The 21,545-nt window shown below is 42.1% G+C and overlaps 1 protein-coding gene across 11 annotated transcripts in view; it reads right to left on the bottom strand.

Annotated features, from left to right (window-relative positions):
- Positions 1-6,803: 6,803 nt before the first annotated feature.
- The window catches only part of LOC121442981 (protocadherin alpha-C2), a 207,965-nt gene continuing 193,223 nt past the window's right edge, over positions 6,804-21,545 (bottom strand). For all 11 annotated transcript variants that reach the window (XM_041644644.1, XM_041644646.1, XM_041644647.1 and 8 more), the window contains one exon: positions 6,804-9,477. In XM_041644644.1, coding sequence (XP_041500578.1) covers positions 9,167-9,477 — 311 coding nt within the window. In that variant the 3' untranslated portion in view covers positions 6,804-9,166. The remainder of the gene's footprint in view (positions 9,478-21,545) is intronic.

The following is a 21,545-nucleotide window of genomic DNA, read 5'->3' as shown; positions in this document are numbered from 1 at the left end:
GAAGCTGCCTCTCCAGAAGAAGGGGGCAGAGAGAGGGTCCGTTTGCCTCAGCGGAAGGGGGAGGGAGATTGGGAGTTGGCGGGGCTTGTCTCTTTAACGGACGGGTACCCAGGTGACAGACCAGGCCAGCAGATTATAAAACAGACTACTACACATAACTTAAAGAGTTTACATATATATGGGAAGAAAGCAAATAATAGAAAACAAGATTAGTATTATCTTTTAAAACAGTTTAAAAGATATGTTCTGCCACCTGATGCTCCCTACCGGGCAAAGGGAACTCCCTCACACCTTGTGAAACTGTGGTGACTTGTTTAATTGGAGAAACTTTTGGAGAGAAAATTTCACTGTATAGCCTTGGCTGACCTGGAACGTGCTCTGTAGACCAGGTTAGCCTAGTACTTACAGAGATCCACCTGTCTCTGTCTTCTGAGTCAATGGATTAAAGGTGTGCACCACCACACCCAGCAGTTATAATTGGAAATATGAGGAAGCGTAAATAATTAATAGCTGGCTCAGCTCTGTCTCTTTTCACGCGTGAACCTGGAACAGGAATACTCTTTCACTTCTCTTTCTCCATGCTGTCTTTGGTGCCTGATACTATGATGGGAGGGTTGAATAATTCCAAGGCTCTCTTAGTGGCCACATTTAGCATTCACACAGTCTGTGCTTTAACTCTTCATTGTCATTACTGAAAAGAATATGTTTGACTTTTATGTTATTCTTTTTATCATATTTGTCTATTAATTCAGAATTCTGGACAAGGAAGAAGACTGTTATTTATCAGGGTTTTTTTTAAAATATCCAGTTATATATGCCTTGGAAACTGAATGCAAAAACACATTTTAGATTCCTAATGGTACCTTTCTACTTCACTCACTACTTTTGTCAATTTTAGACTTCCATGTAACTTATTTGGTTATTTCTTTCTTTCTTTCTTTCTTTATTTATTTATTATACAGTGTTCTGTCTGCATTGCGCCTACACCCCAGAAGAGGATACCAGATCTCATTCTAGATGATTGTGAGCCATCATGTGGTTGCTGGGAATTGAACTCAGGACTTCTGGAGGAACAACAGCCAGTTGCTCTTAACCTCTGAGCCATCTCTCCAGCCCCCGTGTAACTTATTTAAGAAGAAAAATTTGTGTTACTTTTAAAATCAAGACACGGAAAGCAATACTGATATTTTATTCCAAATAAAAGAAGAAATTAAATATAATAGTGAAATACTCCAATATTAGCACAGTCTCTCCAGCTTACATTGTTTATGGCTCTCAAGGTCATAAAAAAAGAAATGGATGCTGTCATTCACTGCTGGTTGCCTCAGGTCTTGTGGTCCATGGTAATAGGAGAACGAATTTATTTTGTCATTGGCCACCTGTGTGACATGGGGAAAGTTGCTCTGCTTCCTCTTACATTTTTGGTTGTGTGCCTTTAGCAGCCAAGCGACCTCTCCAGCTCTGTCCTCCCTCTGGGCCTCGACTTCCTCATTATTAAGGAAGTTTCTTTTGACCCTTTCTGATGCCCACTGGCTGATGCTTAGTGCACACCCAGGGAATGGCAGATATTATCAGATTGTTGAGCAACTTCTTGCCTCTTTTTCTTGTGATTCCGATTCCCAAGGGCAGCCCTTCATCTCATGGCTGGTGGGATCGTGAACACATGAACTGTAATCTGAAATACAGGGCAACTTTATGAATCACTAAGGCCAAGGATTTATGTTTCTGGAATCTGTGAAAAAGAGGAAGGGTGAATCACAGAGAAGAATGAAATAGAAATTGGGGAAGATAAAGACAATAATTCTGGCTTCTGAATTACTAGTTTTCATTTTGGATGTACAGCCTCATTCCCATCCATAGTTTCAATGGAACGTGTCCCAAGCTTAACCTAAATAGATTTGGTTTCTTTGTCATCTAAGGCTCTACCCTACAATATTCATCTCTGTCACTTGAAATGACCTTATCTTGTCCACTGAGCCTGCCGTTCTAGAGCTGCACAAAACCAAATACCTGTGATTTTAATTTTACCCCCTCGGTGCTGAGCACATACAAGAGTGCCCTTCCCACGCTTCAGTCACCCAAGGGAGATTTAGCACTCCCTTCCTATTCTAACCACCACGTGCAAGCCTGTGTACCACCCACCAATGCTCTAGAATGGCCTTGCTGGATGTTTGAGTCAGGCTGTCATCCTGCTGTACCTCTGTGAAAGGTGTGACAGAGAAACAGGGGTAGCTGAAACCCAAGGCTCCTGAGAAACTGGCCCTAGGCCTAAAAGCGATGAAAGAGGAGCTTGGGAGAGCGACTACAGCACAGCGGGAGAAGTGAGCTCTGTCTGGATGGCTAATGAATGCTGTCAGCCATAGAAAATGGAATAAGCCTAAGGACTTGGGAGTGCAATTCTTTTTGGAAAGACTGGTTTGTGAGAGAGAATGCTACCAACAATTTAAAGAGGAAAATTGTCTGAAGCTTTGAGCCAGATGGTTTTGCAATTGAGATTTTTTTTTTAAACTTGCAAATGGTTGCCTGATCTTCGCCGTCAAATTTATTATTTGACAAGCAATTTACTTTTCTTAAAGTAAAATCAGTTCCTTGGGCACCAAGTTCTATCTTTCAGCTAAGATGTAAAATTAGAGTGCTCTCTCCTCAATGGTAAGCCAGATGATATTAAAACTAAAAAGGTATTTTAATTCTGAGGCTTTTTTTTCCCCACACCTGTGTATCAGTCTTTAGCAGAAGTGGAACCCCCACCTCGTTATTCTGGATAAGTAAACAAAGTTAAACCTCCCTGGCTTTTTCCTGTTTTTCTTGAGAATGTCTGTTCCTGTTCTTCATCGTTTAACTATAAACAGAGCTAAAATATTCCGCTGGTTACTAAAAATAAATTTGTTTTCAGATAGAGGGATGTGACTATTGTAGAGGACGATGCATAAAGTTATTAACAACCTTGCAAACTTCCTCTGCAGAATACACAAAGATTTACAAAGTACGGGCACAGAATTTATCTCTGGAAACATGTGCTTCTTTTTATTTCTTATAGCAAAATTCTAGGCACAATCCAGACATTAACAAAAGAATATCTGAATACACTAAGATCTGGATTTTATGGGACTTGAAAAAATCTCTGCTATTATTTCTATGGGGGAATGATCATAGCAGTATTTTTTATTTTTACTTCAAAAAGAAAACAACTCAGCATGTGTGACATGTGCAGACGCATACACAGAGGGGAAATGTGGTTTGGAAAAATGTGGTAACTGTTTGCACTGGTTATCTGTCTAATGTTTTTTCTCTTAAAAATGTGACGACATTTATTCATGAGCAGCATGCTCGTGTCAGCTGAAGGGCAACTGTGGGAGTCAGTGCTCTCCAGTTAGCGTGGGGCACTGGGGACTGAACTCAGGGTCTCAGGTTTGGTGACAGGCACATCGATTGCCTGAACCATCTAGTGAACCTCTGACATTCTTAACATACCTCTTGATTGCTTGGCTTATTTAAAAAGAACATGCGTGACTTTCAAAATAGAAGTTCAATAGCACATAAAATCAATGTAACACAGCAGAAGCCAAACTTAAAAATGGGAGCTATGAAATCAATCCCCCACATACTTACGTATCAGCTGTTTATTTCTTTTAGCTCTTCTCTTAAGCTGGTTGTTTATAGGAATTGCTTGTCACTTTGTGGCTGGAGAACTGCACATCACATGACAATGTTGTAACAATGAAATGCTGGACTCCGTTTTTCACTATCTCATGGCTTCGTTTAGCTTTCTCCATTTTTAACTCCCCATTTCTTTATGCAGACTAGAGACTACATGATGGAAGTAAATCTTCTAGTACCACTCAAAGAAGCTAAAGGAAAAAAAACACAAGCATGGAAGTTGTTTTCAGGGTTTCATATTTCAGCAGCTCCAAAGGGATCTCTGTGGATCAGCCTCAGGAGAAACTGGAAACCACCAAGAATTTTACCTAACTAGTGTAACAATAGAGTTGCCAAGTACCAAAGGCAGGCGAGCACCACACTCATTTACTACAGTGCATCTAATAACAAAAGGTGCATGCATGTGTGTATTCATGAGTGTGTGTACACACACTCGTGCCTCAGTAAAAGCTGTGTTGTGTCGTGCTAGTCAGCAGTCAAGCTAATCAGGGAAAATAATGTGATCTTTTCTACCCAGGGAGGAAACATGTGAAAAGGAGACTAAATAGGGCTAGGAGTGACCAACTGGCTATTTTAGCTTCCTCTTTCCTGCCCTGATATCGTCATAGTTTTTTGTATGTCTGTTTTGCTTTGTTTTGTTTACTTGTCTTAGTACATGTCCTGGTGTTTAAATAGATTTAGAAATCTAAGTTTAACACAAGAATTGAATTTATGTTTGGTCAGTTAACATTTGTACTTGGGGCTACTTTGACTTAAAAAAAAAAAAAAAAGAATCATCATCATGAGATCCAGGACTCAGAATATTACCTAGGAGCCTAAAAGCCAGCAGCCAAGCTCTAGATGGTCACAGGGGTATCTCATCTTTTAGAGTGAAATTCATTTTTATTTTCTTTCTTTCTCTTTCTTCCTTCCCTTTCCCTTCCTTCCTTCCTTCTATGTAGACCAGACTGGCCTCAAACTCAGAGATCTCCCTGCCTCTGCTTCCAGAGTGCTGGGATTAAAGGCCACTGCGCCTAGCTAAATTTCAAGTTTTACTGCAGGGGTTCTCCACCTTTCTAATACTGCAACCCTTCAAGGCAGTTCCTCGTATTGTGACAACCATAAAATTATGCTACTTCATAACTGCAATTTTGCTACTGTTTTGAGTCATAATGGAAACATCTGATATACAAGATATCTTATTGGAGACCTCCAGAGTGGTCATGACCCACAGGTTGAGAATTGCTATCTTAATGGGTAAATCCTTCACTCTACACAGGAGACCTTTACAAAGCAGCCTTAAGAGACTCATCCTGACTTGTCCTTTATCGCCTGTATGAGTCTAGGTGACTCTAAGATGTTCTGGTTCTGCTCTTAATCCAATTGTAGAAAGAAGTCCCCACAAGCCTCACCTCTCTTACACTGCTATACTCACAGAATTCGAGCCATTTGAACGTGAAGGTGACTTCAAGCCCAGGGTGTCTCCAGATTATAGATCATTGAAGTGAAACAGCTGTAAGCAGATTGATCACTCAACTATTTACCTAGAGAACTGGTTTCTATCCCTGATAGAAATAAGGAAAGTGCTATGAGACTTCTTTTACCTCCAAGGCTGAGCAAAGATGTGTCTGAGTAAAATTTTTAAATTTGTGTTTATTATTGTATATGTGAGTGCATGCATGTGCCACAGCTCATGGCTGGTCAGAGGATAGATAATTCTGGAGAGTCAATTTTCTCTTTCCCTGCTGGATTCCAGAGACTGAACTCAGATCACAAGTGGCTGATTGCACCTGCTGAGTCATCTCACACGCGTTAGGTTTTGTTTTTTAGATAGGGTTTGTCTGTGTAGCCCTGACTGTCCTGGAGCTGCTCCGTAGACCAGGCTGGCCTCAAACCACCAGCCTCTGCCTCCCAGTGCTGGGATTAAAGGTGTGCACCACCACCTGGCTAGTGAATATTTTTAATGCTAACTCCATGTTGATTTATTTTACTGTCTCTAATTTACATTTTGAGGAATAAGATAAGCCCCAACCCTGACTAACTGGTCTAAGAAAAAGAGGTAAGGAAAAGGATTGTTGATAATAGTGACTATTTCGTGAGCACATAATGTGCCAGAAATTGTGACTAAACCTTTTGAAGACTGTCTTGATTTAAAAAAAAAAAAAAGTCTCTACAAATATAAGGCTTGTACTAAGAGCTCATGGCTTTGGGAGTGAGGGAACTGGGGCTGGAAAACTGAGAGCAGGGTCTTACCAACACCCACTCCCACCCCTACCCCCCACCCCCGTCTAGTTGCAGAGAAATCCTTTGTTACTAACAGGCATAGTCCCTACATACCCCAGTCAGCAACTGCAGTCCTTGGGGAAACCTTGGAAGGGGTATTAACAGTATTTCCTTTCTGTTTTAAAAGTGAGCTAAGCCAGTTACCTGGTCACTCCCTCTCTCAAAGTTCCCCATCTTGTTACTATTAACACTCTGGGCTAGAGATCTCATTTCTTGTGGGGGCCTCTCCTGTGTATTGTAGGGTGTTGAGCAGTGTCCTTGGTTTCTGCCCACTAAAAGCCGCTGCAGCCTCACCTCCAAGTACCAAATACAAAGATGACTCCTGTCATAAACTGATATCCTCCGGAGGTAAAACTCCTCCGTACTGAGAAATACCACCTCTAAAGCTTGTCAAAATTTAACTTCAAAATTATCTACCTGTTATGGAACATACCTGCATGGGCAGAACCTGCTCAGGAGGGTACCCTACAGCCAACAAAAGTTCATTTGTGGGGCAGGGCGTGTGTGTGTGTGTGTGTGTGTGTGTGTGTGTGTGTGTGTGTAAGAGACAGAGAGACAGAGAGAGACAGAGAGACAGAGAGAGAGAGAGCCTGTGAGCCTCATTACTTGATTTCCTAATCAGAGTGAGATACAAAGGCTAAACAAGCAAATGAGATGCTGGGGGTAGGGGCCTCTAGTGATAAAAACTGATTTGCTGCAGTTCTCATCAGATTAACATAGTAAAGTGGGCTGTGAATGATTTTCGATTCCATCCTTGTTTGCCCCAGTGATAAACATAAAAACCAGGGTGAAAGCCAGATCCTCTTCCGCACTAACAGCTAAGGATCAGCGGTGACCCACTTTCTCCTCCTCTTATACTTAGAAATGACCACCATTGCTCTCACACCACCATGTCCATTTATTAGCAATAACAGAAGAAATACCAATAGCACCAATTAAAAATGAATCCACATGACGTGTTTTATCCTTACAGCTGTAATAACTAGTAACTAACACGAATTGGAAAGCACTTCATAAATTTAAAAGTGCTGTACATATACATTATAGTTATCATCATTAATAAATTAGCCCGATTCTCCTAGTTCAAAAGGCACGTAAGGTCAGTTACATGGGCTTCAGTGGGGCAAAATGATCACAACCTACAATGTAGCAATGGTTCACACGTGTTGTCCACAAGTTTTACCCCATGCAATCCTGCAGAGCTGAAGTTACACACCCTTCAAAATATGGGAGAATGAAGCTAAAAGTAGACAAGACAAGTTTTTTTTTGTTTTTTTAGATTTTATACCTTTTAAAACAGACTCCTACTTCTTTTATAGTAACTTTAAATAGATAAATATAATTAAACTTCTAAGTTGTGCACAACAAACTTAAAAATGTCTTCTTTATGGTAACAGTAAATTTTATTACTTTCTATGAGCTGATATTCCGGATAGCATTTCAAAGCAATCTGCAAATTCAAAGAGGTCAGATTGGTACAATTTTGTGCTTGCATACCCTCAGGGACTTTCTTCGGCATTTATTCCAGAATTGTTACTAGAAAAAAACAGCTTTATCCATTCCCTTGCCAGCAGGAATCTTGGCAAGAGACAGCCCTTGGCTGACCATAAATAAAATTCCTTGAATCACCAGCATCTTGATTTAAGAAAGAAATTTTACTGTGTCTTTCATACAGAAAAAGCTGATTAACAATGGTTTAAAAAAAAAACACTATTTCACGGTTCCACAGGTGTACAAAAGGAAATATAATGGGCTTACATTCAACAATAAAGCTTAAAGTTCACTCTAGGTAATAGTTGCATTAACATTCACATACACAAGCACAGAGTAAGTATATCTCAGGAGTCTTATAATAGCATACAGCATACATATGGGAGATCGATTCAGGTAACATCATAGGTGTTAGTAAGATTAGCAATTCAGAGTGTTATAGAAAAGGAAAACTAAACAAGGCGAAGGTGTAGGCTAGCACACCAAGACAATCACAGGATCAGAGGAATGAAAAGTCTGCTCACTGTATGAGAAAAACGATATTTTTCTTCAGTTTCTGGGCCTTGAGATAGTGGGTTAGAGAAGGTTGTGTAATCAAAGTGCACATCATTTTTCTTAGAAAAGAGAGAGAGAGAAAGATCCTTTTATTTAGGAATTACTACATGCAAGAGGCAGCCCCAGAGTGACCTGAAAGAGTAAAGCTGTGATTGGCAGGTGGCCGGTATAATACAGATGTTCCAGGCAATTCTCTTAAAGCACTTCTGTAGCAGCAATGATCATTTTCAATGGCTGTAGACTGGATTCTCTTTTGAGGGGAGTTGGGGGAAATTGTATTCATCATATTTCTTTAAAGATTTATAGCTATAGACTTTCTTTTTTTTAATAAATCTATGAAACAACAAACAGCATAAAGTGAGGTGTTGGGGTTCTTCTTTTGCTTTTGCATATGTGTTGTTGGAAAAGGATGTGTCCTTTTCATAAACATTGTGTGCAAAAGAATTGTTAATAGCGTGAGCACAAGGACGTGTACAGGAAACACATCAGATCTGCTTCTGTTGCCCTGGCTGGCCCTCCGTTCAACACTTGAGCTGCTGGCTTGTCTGCATAAGTAAAGCAGGTTTGGAGGACAGAGATACTACAGCCAACAGACTTGAGGGGCTCCCAAAGCTTTGTCAGTGGGGGTGGTTTCGTCAGCTAGAAGATGCCCACCACACCTTGTGTTGAGAAACTGCGAAAGTCTGGTCCCTTTTAACTTCACATTTCCCTCTCCAGACTGAAGACACAGCTGCTTCTGTATCTTTGTTTCCCAGCCCTTCTTGTGTTAACTAGTCTAATCTGGACCACCCCAGCCACACACCCAGTGACCACAAACACCCAGGCTGCTCAACCTGAATACCTTTCAGCCTGCCCTGCAAATGTCATCAAGATGCCTGAAGCACAGGGCAGAGAGTCCAACTCTCACTGGCGGGGCTGGGAAGCCTCTCCTTTGCGGCGCAGGAGAAAGGAAACTTGGGTCTGCTTTTTAGGTTCTGAAAACAAGCCAGAGCGGAGAGAGAGAATTAACACCAGACTTAGGAAAGCTTTTAAGACAAAACCTGTTCAATGCGATCAAGACAGACACAGGGAACTTTCTGCAGATTTCTGAGGTCTCTAAGAGGGCTCATGTCATAGGAGAAAGGAGCAGGGAGTTGCTACATGGGAGAGATTTGCCATTCTTACAAAAACTGGCTAAGTGGCTTGTTTCCGTTTGGTGGCCTCACTGGTCACTGTTGTCTGTCGTGCTGTTCCCTTTCTCTTTCTTCTCCTGGGCCTTGTTACCCTTCTTCTTTTTCTTCTTTTTCTTGGTCTCCTCCTTTTTGCCGAAGGTTATAAAGTCGCTTTTGTCAATTTGGTTGTTAGCAGGCTCCTGCCGGATGGAGATGATTGCAGGAGATCCTGGGATAATGAATTTGTCTGGCAACTCACCGGGACCGGACTGTTTGGGGTTGCCTGGTCCGTATTTAAAGGTCCAGCTGTTGCTGTTGACACCAGCACCCACTGGAGGGGACACCTCTCCTGCCTCAGGTTCTGAAAGACAAAACATCACAAGTCAACAACAGCGAATGGATGCTTTCCCTGATGACACACACAGGTGAGACAAACTGCCCTCAAGTCTGAGGGGGAAGCCGGTGTCTGGAAACAATCAGCAGGGCAGATCTTCTTACCACAAAGCCCACACATCTAGTTCTCTAATGGCATGGTTTTAACTCTTTGGGAAGAATATCCTAAATAAGACAGCTGTGGTAGCTTTCCAGGGAACAAGGCAGGAACTATCCAGGCTTAGAGCAGACAAGCTACTTTCAGTGTATGGATTATCGTCATTCGTTTTCACTCTTTTTTTGTTTGTTTTGTTTTTAAGACAGGGTTTCTCTGTGGAGCCCTGGCTGTGCTAGAACTCACTCCATAGACCAAGCTGGCCTCTGACTCACAGAGAACCGCCTGCCTCTGCCTCCTGAGTGCTGGGAACAAAGGCGTGCGCCACCACCGCCCGGCTTATTTTCACCCTTCATTCATGTCAAACTACAGATGAACTCTTTGAACTAATTATCTGTCTTAATTCTATGGATAGAAGAGAGATGAGATGGGAAGGAGAGGGGTACAGAGATCGTCACTCCATAATAGAAGAGGATACACTTCTTCTGCATGTTGAATCGATTTGTATGAATAAAGCATTCCAAGTCGATTTCATTTCTAACTAAACTAAGCCTCCTTCTCCAGAGTGGTCACAGTCTGTTTATACAAAGGCATATGCAAAGTATTGTAAAACTACCAAGGAGAAAATTATCCATTTTAGTGGAGGTTATATGGGGCTCTAGAGGTGAGGTGATGTTTGCTGTATCCACAGGGCTCCTCTGCAAAACTTCTCCAAGAGTCACTCAAGTTGGAAGATACTCCATAAGATGCCATAGCAACTTTAGAGGGGATGCCATAGCTGGAGAATGAGAGTGATGGTCTACCTGAAAAAGTGACCCCAGGGGCCATGACACTGGAACCTTTTGACGGCACAAGAGGGTTTATGCATCCAGCTGTGCTTTTTGGTAGACTGGCAGAAAGTTCAGCCAGACAGCTTGCTTGCGTTCACTTGCAGCCGAGGCTTTCTTTCCCACTCACATCTGGTATTTCCATGCCTTACTTCCTACAGTTTCTTAGGTGTCCCTGAGTACTGCCATTCTGAGTGATGCCTGCACCAAGTTCTCTATACGGGTTCCCAAACCAATGGTCATGTTTCAATTCCTATCCTACTCAAACCCTCAGAACTGTTGTAACTTCCTTCTTGAAGCAGTGACTCAGGAGTTCTTTGTCATGCAGGAGAATAATAAACGCTCTCCCCCTCCCCATCTCCGCATAGGACTAGGCTCCTGTAACATGACAGCTTAACCTGAAAGGAAGCAGCTTGACAATTCCTAAAGAGGTGGCTTTCAATGGGATTTCATAGGGTTCCATGAAGAGCAGCGAATTTTCAGACAAGTGATAAGACAAAGGAATGAACTTTTTAGTCACCAAGGACAGCAGCTTAAATGGCAGATGGCAACTGGTTAGTACAGGTTTGCTCTAGCTTGCATTGTTGCCTCTGAAGACAGGCTTATGGGGTACAGAAACTTTTCAGATACTGTAGACTCAAGTCCAGGCCTAGTGCAAAGTTAGCTGTCTTCTATAATTTGTATGAGCATTTTTTGTTTGCTTTTGCAAATCTATGTTTCACTTTTAGAAAAGCAAAAAAGGAGTCAGAGATTTTTTTTCCTCTTGCCTTCTGTATTTTGCAGAGGTGTCGCCAGGCCAAGGCAGTTGGCATTCTCCTCCTGCCCTTTCTTTTTGACTTTGCCCAGCTTCCTGTATGCTGTCCTCCTCACCCATGTGTGTGAAGGATTTGACCTGTGACTCTCTTTATTATCTCCACATACCCCTTTAAGAGTCTCAGCCCTGTTTGAGGGCATAAATGACCATCTAAATGTGATAATAAAGTTGAGCATGGTGGCACATGCTTATAATCCCAGCACTCAGGAGGCTGTAGCAGAAGGCTGGAGAAGTTCAAAGACAGCCTGGACTACATAACAAGTTCAAGGACAGCCTTGAACCATCTCAAAAATAAAATATAAACATATAAGTAAATACACTAATGAGATACTGATTTGTATGCAAGGTTCCTATCCCTCTGTGCTATAATCTCCTATATCCAAATGCCTCTCTGATGCCTCTAATAGCAAATTTCACAGAAACGACAAACTGAGGAAGTCTGAAATCAAACTTTGGATTCCTTCCTTCCAGTTCTGTCTAAATCTTTCCAGTCCCAGCCCATGAGAGTTCTCGTTGACTATGTTGTTCAGGTCGGGAAGTACAGCACTATCCTTTGTTTTCCATTATTGTCTACTCTCTGTTTACAACACTGCCAAGACTTACTATTTCTGCCTCTTACGTGTATCTGACTCTGTGTTCTCCCCATGTTCATTCTTTTCAGAACATCAGAATCTCTCACACAAACCAGAGCGATCGCTTCTCCCATTGCTTCACTGCTTCCTCTTGGCCTCTCTCTGGTTGCCCACACAGTTGCTGAGTTATCCTTATTCTTTAAAGTCCTCCAGTTTTAAAAGTGGAAGTAAAATTATTTAAAATAGAAATCAGATGAGATCATTCTCCCACTTAGAATTATCCAAAATCTTTCTATCATCTTGAGAGGAAAAAGAGAAATTCTTTTACTATTGTATATAAGAACCATGAATAGCCTTTAATGTGATGTTCATATTCTCCATCCTCTATAAATCTTCCCCACACCACCCTATTCCAGACTCACAGATATACTTTCAGTTCTTCAAAAAATCGCTGGGGTTGTTTTGCCTCAAGCTCTTGAGAACTTTAGGTAGATTCTGAAGGTGTAAGATTTGCAGTAAGCCTTGAGAAAATAAGGGTTTTTCAGTGCAAAACTTCTCCAAGATTCTAGCTGGAAGACACACCATAATGTGTAATGGTTACTTTAGAAATGAAGCCAGAGCATCTTTAATGTTCTCCCTTCCATTCTTTTCTTATAAATTATTTTTTCATGTATATGGGTATTTTGCCTCCATGGACATCTGTATATCATGTGTGTGCATGGTGCCTGAGGAGGCCAAAAAGGTTGTTGGATCCCCTGGAACTAGAATTACAGATGACTATGAATGAGCTGCCATGTGGATACTGGGAATCTGGTCTTCTAGAACACTGGTCCTCAGGAAGGGCAGTTGCTCCTCTTAACTATTGATCCATCTCTCTAGCCCCTCCCTCCATTCTTATTGTGTCCCCATTCTTCTAGTCTGTATTTAAATGGTATCTCTTCAGAGAAGTGGCACCCAACATGGGGCCTGAATTTCCACATAGGGCCTAAGAAAGCTGAAAACAAAACAAAAGCAAATACAGCTCCTAAAGAGGCACTGCTAGTGCAGCCAAGCACTTGAGCAGCTGGCAAGCTAAGCTGAAGCAGCAAGCTAAGTAAAAACACCTGCCATAGTGCAGGCACCAACTTCCTAGAGCTGGAGAGGCTAAATGCAACTCTCAGTTAAACACAGCTCTCAGTCAGTGCTGTGTGCTTAAGGCTTGCCTCTCAAGGACTTATAGTCATATTAGGTATGTTTTGAAGGCTAAACAGACATATTTTAGATAGATAGGTGATTTTCAAATGCATCAGAGACCTATATAATATGGCATTTAAGATGTTTAATAACCCAAGATTTTTTATGACAGTGAGACACATCTGCTCCCAGAAGCACCAATTTGCTTCATAAAAGGATGATGGGCCCCAAAGAAACTCCATATAGAGATCACTTCCAATGTGGCGAAGCTAGTCATTTGGACAAGAAACTGTCCTTGCCTCGACTGCTGACAGTATACTGTACAAACTGGACACGCAGGACACAAAAGAAATAGACTGCTCAACTTTACAAGGTAAAGTGGGACAGTCCTTCAAAAGACCTGCTTCACAGAAAAGTCTGTCAGGAAGTATAGGCATATAGCCTGAAGATGGATGCTCCAGTGTTGCAAAGGAACCTTGGGTGGCTGTTCAGGCAGTCAGCTGCTTCTGTCATTTCTATAGTTTTAGAAGTTGTTTGCTCTGCACTTCCTGTTTACTCAGGTAATAGTATATCCTTCTTGGGTCTCTGATGGAGTTGAAGATGAGATAATTACAGTTTTCCTTTTTACCAAATTCAGAAAAGAAATTTATATAAGAGATGTAAAGTTTATAAGGTTGGAAAACATGAAAGCTTAAATTGTTTAATATAAGACAATGTTTTGAGGTCTAAAAAGATATATTTGGGTTGGTAATACAAGTTAGGATAGAAAGCAAATTAGGTGCACAACTTTGGACTCACCAAGATAGAATAGATAATGAAGTATTTTCTCTGAATTTGCCAAATGCAAATGGACTGGATATTGTAAAAGTAATTCTTACTTGATAATTCTTCTTTCTGTATATATGTTAAAGCTAAAGCCTTTCTTTTTATTTTGACAAAAGGGGGGGGGTAATGCTGTGGAATATCTGTTAAACTGTGCAAAGATGTGTTGCATTTAACAATGTAAATATGTTCCATTTGTTTATGATGTAGAATATTTGTTTATGTAAAGATGTGTTGCATTTGTTTAACTATATAAAGATATATTGCTGTTTTGCCTTACCTGCCTAAGGCACCTGGATTGATAAAAATAAAAAGCTGAATAGTCAATAGCAAGGGAGGACAGATATGCAAGACTTCTGAGCAGGAACAGTAAGTAGAAGAAGCAATTTAGTCTCAGGAAGAAAGAAAAAGTGATGGCAGGGAGACACCAAGGGCCAGTCAGCCAGATAGGGAAGAAGCAGCAAAGAAGGACACACAGAATAAAACAAAGGTAAACAGGCCTAAGCAAAACATAGATGAATAGAAACAGGTTAAATTAAGTTAAAAGAGCTAATGGGAAAAGCCTAAGCTAAGGCCGAGCATTCATAATTAATAATAAGTCTCTGTGGCTTTATTTGGGAGCTCATTGACGACCCAAGAAAACTCCAACTACAAAGAAGTATTCTATAATCATTCTGGCCAAGCACCTAGTAATTAGTATCTTCTTTACCTAGTTGAATCTAATTCTGCAAGATTTTCAAAGCCAAGGTATATAGGCAAAGATACATTCACCAGTATAACCAATGCCTAGTATAATTCCCAGCCCACTCATGTATATAAATATTTGTTAAGTTAATGAATGAAAGGGTTGTTGTGAAAAGCAGAAATGGTACCCATTCTGGTAGAACAAACAACTCTATACTGATGATGCTTTTGAAGTACAAGAAGAAAGTGAGGTAATGCATACAAAGTGGCAATCCTGATGCTCAGCACAATGGAAGCTCCATAAATGGTACCACATACGGGTAACTATATATATACAGTGCTTGGGGTGGGGGGGAGCAGATAAGGAGTGAGATTACAGCAAGCAGGAAAGAGAGGAATAGGAAATTTCCTTCTCTCCTAAGCCCCTTTTCTCATAGCTCAACTCCCTTGGCAGAGTTAATGCTACAGTACTCCAGAGGCAGGGCAAGAAACATTGTTGCTCCTCTGAGGCTAAAACTAATTCCTTTCCTATAAAATAATCCAGTCCTCAGCTTAGTTCAGTCAGAATCCAGCTGTTAAGCTTTCAGAAGCAGCTTCCAACTCTGAAAGACTTAGAATAAAGAAAGGAGGAGCAGGGAAGGTGTCCATTTTTGTTTAGAATCCAAGGTCCTTTATATGCTTAGCAAGTGCTCTACAAATGGGTCACATGACCTGCTTTATTAATTTGATAAATCATTTTTTCATTTATTTTAGTTGGACAATTGTAGTACTTTTAAACAACAAGAACAAAAAAAAAAAAAACAGGGCTTAGGAGAGCTGGTCCTGATGGCATGGGCCAGTAGAAGAGCTGGCTCTGCCCCTCAGCTGGTGGGCAGGGAGGGGTTGGTCCCAGCAGCCCAGACTGACCAAATCAGCTACCACCCAGACCCATATCCAGAGCTTTGAGTTGGCCCACCCCGACATCTACCCTACCTATGACCTGCGGAAGTGTGTGAAGGGGCTGGTCCTGCAGTACCATAGCCACAGGATCTCCATGGCTGGGGCAACAGCAGGATATCCCAGAGGAGTTTCAGTGAGGGCCCAGTACTGATGATGTTCCAGAAGCCAGAGGCCTTGAACCTGACCAACAAATTTATTTCAGTGAACATTTGCAAGTAAAGCTGAACGGACAAAGGGTGTTCTGTGTCACACAATGCAGCTCCCAATGCCATCAAGACGAATGAAGAGCTGTTGGAGAGGCAGGAAAGACAGAGGAGGAGCAAGGTGGACTTGATTTCATTTTGTTTTTAATTCATATATTTTTTAATTTTCTTTTGGGGTGACACTATGAAGGTGAGGGCAGATATGGAAGGACTGGGAAAGGAGCAGGATTGGGGCACATGACAGGAATTTCCTGAGGAATTAATAAAAATTATGTTAATTAAAAAACAAAACAAAACAAAAAGAACAGAACAACTGGGGATTGAACCTAGGACCTTGTACATGCTAAGCAAACATTCTGCCACTGGGCTATAGCCTAAGCCCTAAGGAATGTTTTAAAAGTGTTTAAACTTAGGATTTGGGGCTGGAGAAATGGCTCAGCGGTTAAGAGCACTGACTGCTCTTCCAGAGGACCCAGGTTCAATTCCCAGCACCCACATGGCAGCTCAAAATTGTCTGAAAAAGCCAGAGGACCTGACACCTTCACACCAATGCACATAAAATAAAGATAAATAAATCATAAAAAAAAAACTTAGAATTTGGTGTCCAGAATTGGTGAAATTAGGTTTCAGCACCACCTGAGCGCCTTAGTTACCCTTACCAAAGCTCAGAACAGAAAAATTTCTGACCATAGTCTGGACTCTACATGAGGGTCCTCTTGCAGTCACCCAGAGATGCAGAGCTCAGAGATGCCTTCATTCTGTGGAGTAAAAGAACATAGGGGGCCTCATGCACTGGCCTAGGGAAGCCTTACAGCAGGCCCACCTGCCAGCAGCTAACTGACCTTTTAAAGGTCAGGGAGCTTCCTTGGCTTTCGCTTGCAGCCTTGGTTTTACCTGACTCAGGCTAAACTCTGAAGAGGCGGTGAGAGAGCCATCCAGGTACATCCCCCATATGTTCAGCTTCTGTGGAGCAGGAGGAGCTGTGATTTCTCCAGTACTCCCTAGACTCTCTGCTACTTAACCTATTCTGGTCTCTGCAAAACACCTCTGAGGGCTTCAGCTGCATCTGCCTGTGACTCACTGAAGTGAAAGCACAGTTTAGGGATCGGAGGAGACAGCATTTCCTGACCTCCTACTCAGAATTGTTCTTTGACTAAGAGACCTGAAAGACGGCTAGTTTTGCCTGTTAAATGCTCTGCCTTTTGAGCAGATCCACGGATCTAATTCCGTTTGAAGAAGATGGTAAGGGAAGATGTGACAAGCTCCAGCAGCAAGCCATTCCTAGCGATTGGTCCACAGAGGAAATCTCTCTTCTTCAAGAGATGCTTCTTCTCCTCCCTAGAGCTCCCACAGGCCCCTCCCATTACTCCCAGGGACCTAGACACAATCAAGATCGGAGAGCTGGTCCTGGAGACTGAAGCAGAAGTATTACAAGTTCAAAGTCAGCCTGGGCCATGTAGTGAAACCCTGTCCACAGTTTTTAAGAAGTGAAAAGTCTGGAAATATAGATGAATGATAGATTTCTTGCCTAAAATGCAGAAGGCCCTGAATTCAGTCCCAGGATCAGGTGCACCCCACAAATGCAAATAAGTGGGCTTCTTAGATCCTAGGAAGAGGATATAGAAAATACTAAGCCCACAAGAGTTTGGGTCCTTAGGAAGAGCCCTTCCAGATATTCAGATGACAACTCAAGATTTAGAAGTTTTAATAAAGTTGGATCACAATTATGAAAAAAATGCTTTTGCTTTTTTTCTTTTTGTATTGGCCAGTTTCTTCTAAAAAAAAAAAAATTAGAACAGCGTGCATTTTCCAAAAGTATAAACCTTCACTTTTCACTTCCAATACTGTTTTCTGGAAGTAGCTAGCTGGCAACTTCATGTAATCCTATAAGCCACTTGGGCACTACCCAGGGGTCTTTGAGCAAAATTCCTATTTTTCCTCTTTCTGGCTAAACTATGCCTGGCTGCATGGGTTCGGGATGTGCTTCAGGGACTAGAAATGCCTGCGGAATCAAACGCCAGGGGAGGTTCTAAAGATGGTTCGGTAAATGCTAGGCCTGTAAACGGTTCCCTAATGCCCCATTCCGAGCCGCATGAAATAAAAGGCAAAGAGAACGCTAAGAAACAGAAACTGCTAACATGTGTGTCTGTTTTGTAGATGAGGGGCCTAAGGACCAATTTTCTACTAACCGGTGCCGCCTGGAACTAGGATCCAGGCAGACTGCTGGAGCACATCTTGAACTGTGTATCAAGGTCCTTTGGAAACCTAAAATATGACACTAGTACAGTTGTTTCGGCTATCTGTTTTGTAGCCATCTGGGAGAGGAAGAGAGGCAGGATGAGGCCTGAGAGCTAGAATCTGCAGAAAGGAACGGATGTGGGGGAGGGGCGCGAATGGGAGAGCGAGGAGTCAGGAAAATCACAGATCAGCCTCCAGGTTTCAGGCCCGCCCCCCTTCTCTCCCCATTCATCCCTTTGTTACCATCTCTGGGATTCAGTGCCGAGGTTAATAAAGAGCTTCCAGAAAACCCATCATTGTGATTAAAGCCGAGGACTATCTTGCCAGACAGCACTTTGGAGCCTGCCTACCGCCCACTCTGATCCGTCAGTGCACCCAGCAAAGGCTATTAAATGATTACAGGCGCTTCCGGCCCAGCCAGCCAGCTAGCTAGCTTCCCCGGACTGTTGCTGTTCGGGGGTGGGCTGCTGCTGCTACTGCTGATCTTGCTGAGGGAAAAGTCTGGTCACCAAAGGCTCTGGGTTTGCATGTGCACCTCCAGAGGTTTGCTGCGTGCTCACTGCCACTCGGCCTCTCCTTTGCTGCTTCTGCCACCCGTGCCACTGAAGTCTCTCTAAGGGCTCTGATTTTCTTTGTGTTTTCTAGTTTTGAGCAACGGCCCCTTGCCCCTGCCCTTTTTAAAAAAAAAAAAAAATCGGAATTTAGCAAGAGTTTAGAATTATATACATGTTCGTTCTGGCTAAAGGGAAAAACAAAAGAGAAAATCCACAACCAAACTGCTAAAAAACAAAACAGGCTACAAAAGTAAATCATCTCCCTTGTCCCGCCCACTTTGCTTCTTCCCACCTTTCCTAGTAGTCTGAATGGAGAAGCACCGCCCCTCAGCCGCTGATCAATTGCTCAAACCTAAACTGCTGTTCACAAAACAATAAACCGGGTCTGAAATCCGAATCCTGCCTCGGATTAGAAAGTTAACAAAAAAGGCTACATCTTCTTGGAGCCCAACCAACCACACTCTTCATTTCCTTGCTGCTTCTGGATTCTACACCCGGCACAGAAAAAAATCCCATAAAATCTAACAAAAGTCAGGGCTACAAGGCTTGAAACTTTGTTACCAGGATACCAAGGCTTAAACCTAGCTACACCGTGTAAATCACAATGTTCCACATAGCATTTAATATCTTAAGGCCCCTGCTTTCATGTATAAAACAGGTAACAGCAGTTGTTACGAGATTAAATGTAATTCTTCTTAAGGAGCACCTGCCTGGCACAAAGTAACCTCGTTAGCTTACTTCCTAGTAATGGAGGATTCACTCACTTATTAAAGGACTGTTGAATGCTTATCTTGAGCCAGGCAGTTTATTTGCATGTTTTGCATATGTATATTTATTTGGCTAATTTAAAGTTATTATAATTAATTAACTTTATTTGAATTTGGATTTAAATAATTTTTATTTTTCAGAGAAAAATCTGAAGGCTTAAATTACAGCAAATTGATTTGCTCGGAATCACACAGGGATTTGATAATGAAGCTGAAGAATTATTCTCTCATAGGCTCTTGGCTCAGTCAGTAAGACAACGGTTACTCCTCTCTGAACACAGGCACCTTGGAAAGCCTGGAGGGGGGAGGGGGGAGAGGGGTAGACTCACTCTAGATTTGCTGGCCTAGCTTTTGCTCTGGAGGGTAGATGGGGGGTGGGGGGGTTCACCTCTGACTGAAAATCAAACTGGGCAAGTGGAAGGATGATCCCCGGGGGTCACCAGAACCGCCACTCCTGGTGTCTCACCCTCCTTGGGTGGGATGAGCCGATCTGGGAGAAGATTCTGTGACTGTCTGGTGCCTCGGGCCACAGCTGGGCTAATTTTCAGTAATCTTGGAGCGGAAGAGAGAAATACAGTTGGCATATTTTTAAAGCCACAGCTCTTGCTTTGTGCCCAAAATAACTCTGCCATTTCTAGGTTAAGAGTATAAAGGCACCATGTGCTGCAAGCCCAGATTCGAACATTGGAATGACTGGTCTCATTTCTACCTTGTAGCTTGAAAACACAAAGCAAACTTCTTTCAGTGTCCTCAACAACACAGCCAGGGCTCAGGCTGCCTGTTTTCTGGTTTGTTTCTTGGTTGCTTAGGTCCTCTAGATAAAGGAATTTCCCTTTACAGTCTTCTCGAAAATCCCACTTCCCAATCATCTGTGGCAGCAATGACACCTGAATTAAACAGGATGCTTAGAATTCAGGTTCTGCAGGAGGGGTCGCAGATTCGAACACCACCTCCACTCCACTGCTTACCCGCTGTGAAACCCTGCACTTTCTCTTGGCCTCTCGGTACCTATCTTTTCATATGCAAAACATAGCCACCTAACAATGCTGTTCCCTAACTGTATCCACCTAATGGGGTTGGAGGCACTAAAAAAAGTCAAGGCTCATAAATTACAGAGAATAATGCCTGGCATGAGGAGACTCTGAAATAAAAAATAGTTATCTTTGTACATACAATTCCTTTAGGACCACAGAACCGCTATTAAACTTATTTCTGTGGGCAGTACTTCCAGGAAATCTAGGGACTTCTCAGCGGGTCCACCCTTCCCAGGTGTCCTCAGTGACACCCACAGTGAAGCTACAGCACAGAAGTGGTTGAGAGGTAGGGAAGGATTCTTGGTGCTCTGGAAGAGGCAACCTGGTTAGACATGGTAGAAAGCTAACCCTATATTACGTATCAAAAGCCCTGGATTCAAACATCTCCAGTGTCTGCTTTCTTCTCTTTTCTTGTTTACTATTTCGCTAACATTGGTTTCTATCTGTGAAATGCATAAAATACCTTCTCCTCAGGAGCTGTATTACTCAACGTCACTAAATTTATTTATTTACAACAAAATAGTCATTATATGACAGGCATAGGGCAGTGGTGGCACACCACGAATTTAATCTCAGCACCTGGAAGCAGAGACAGGTGGATCTCAGTGAGTTCAGGCTAGTCTAGTTTACAAAGTGAGTTTCAGGACAGCCTTGACTGTTACACAGAGAAACCCTGTCTCAAAAAGCCAATGTGTGTGTGTGTGAATATATATATGGATATGAATCAGGAAAGTGAATATGGGCAGGTGTCCTATTCTTGAAGAGTTACAATAGAGCAGATAGCTAAGTCAATGAATTTTTTGTTTGTTTTTCAAGACAGGGTTTCTCTGTGTAGCCCTGACCGTCCTGGAACTTGCTTTGTAGACCAGGCTGGCCTCAAACTCACAGAGATCAGCCCAGGGGCTGAGGACAGAATCCAGGACCTTGCACTTGCTAGGCAAGAGCTCTCTACCACTGAGCTAAATCCCCAACCCTCAAGTAAATGAATTATGAGTAACTGGCATAATGCTAGTGCTGACCTTCCTAGAGACAGTAGACACGATACATTAAAACCCCACTCAGAACATGAAACAGCCATGCTTCAGTTCCTACACTCCTCTCTTTAGATGTGTGGCCTTACACGTTCTAACTATTTCAAGTTCCTAAGCAGAAAAACAGTCATCATAATGGGCTTAATGAACTAAATGCTTAGGTTAGTACCTGGTACACAGTTTAAACATTGAGTACATTTTAACAATTACTATGGTCACTTACAATTAAATTCTCTCCTCTCTCTGCTCTGGAATTCTCAATGTGGAGGCTAAGACTCTTAATG

Source organism: Microtus oregoni, unplaced genomic scaffold, assembly GCF_018167655.1.
Source record: "Microtus oregoni isolate MIOR12 unplaced genomic scaffold, Mior012 000098F_ref0000018, whole genome shotgun sequence".
NCBI classification, from domain to species: domain Eukaryota; kingdom Metazoa; phylum Chordata; class Mammalia; order Rodentia; family Cricetidae; genus Microtus; species Microtus oregoni.
This window is presented reverse-complemented; position numbering and strand designations above follow the sequence as displayed.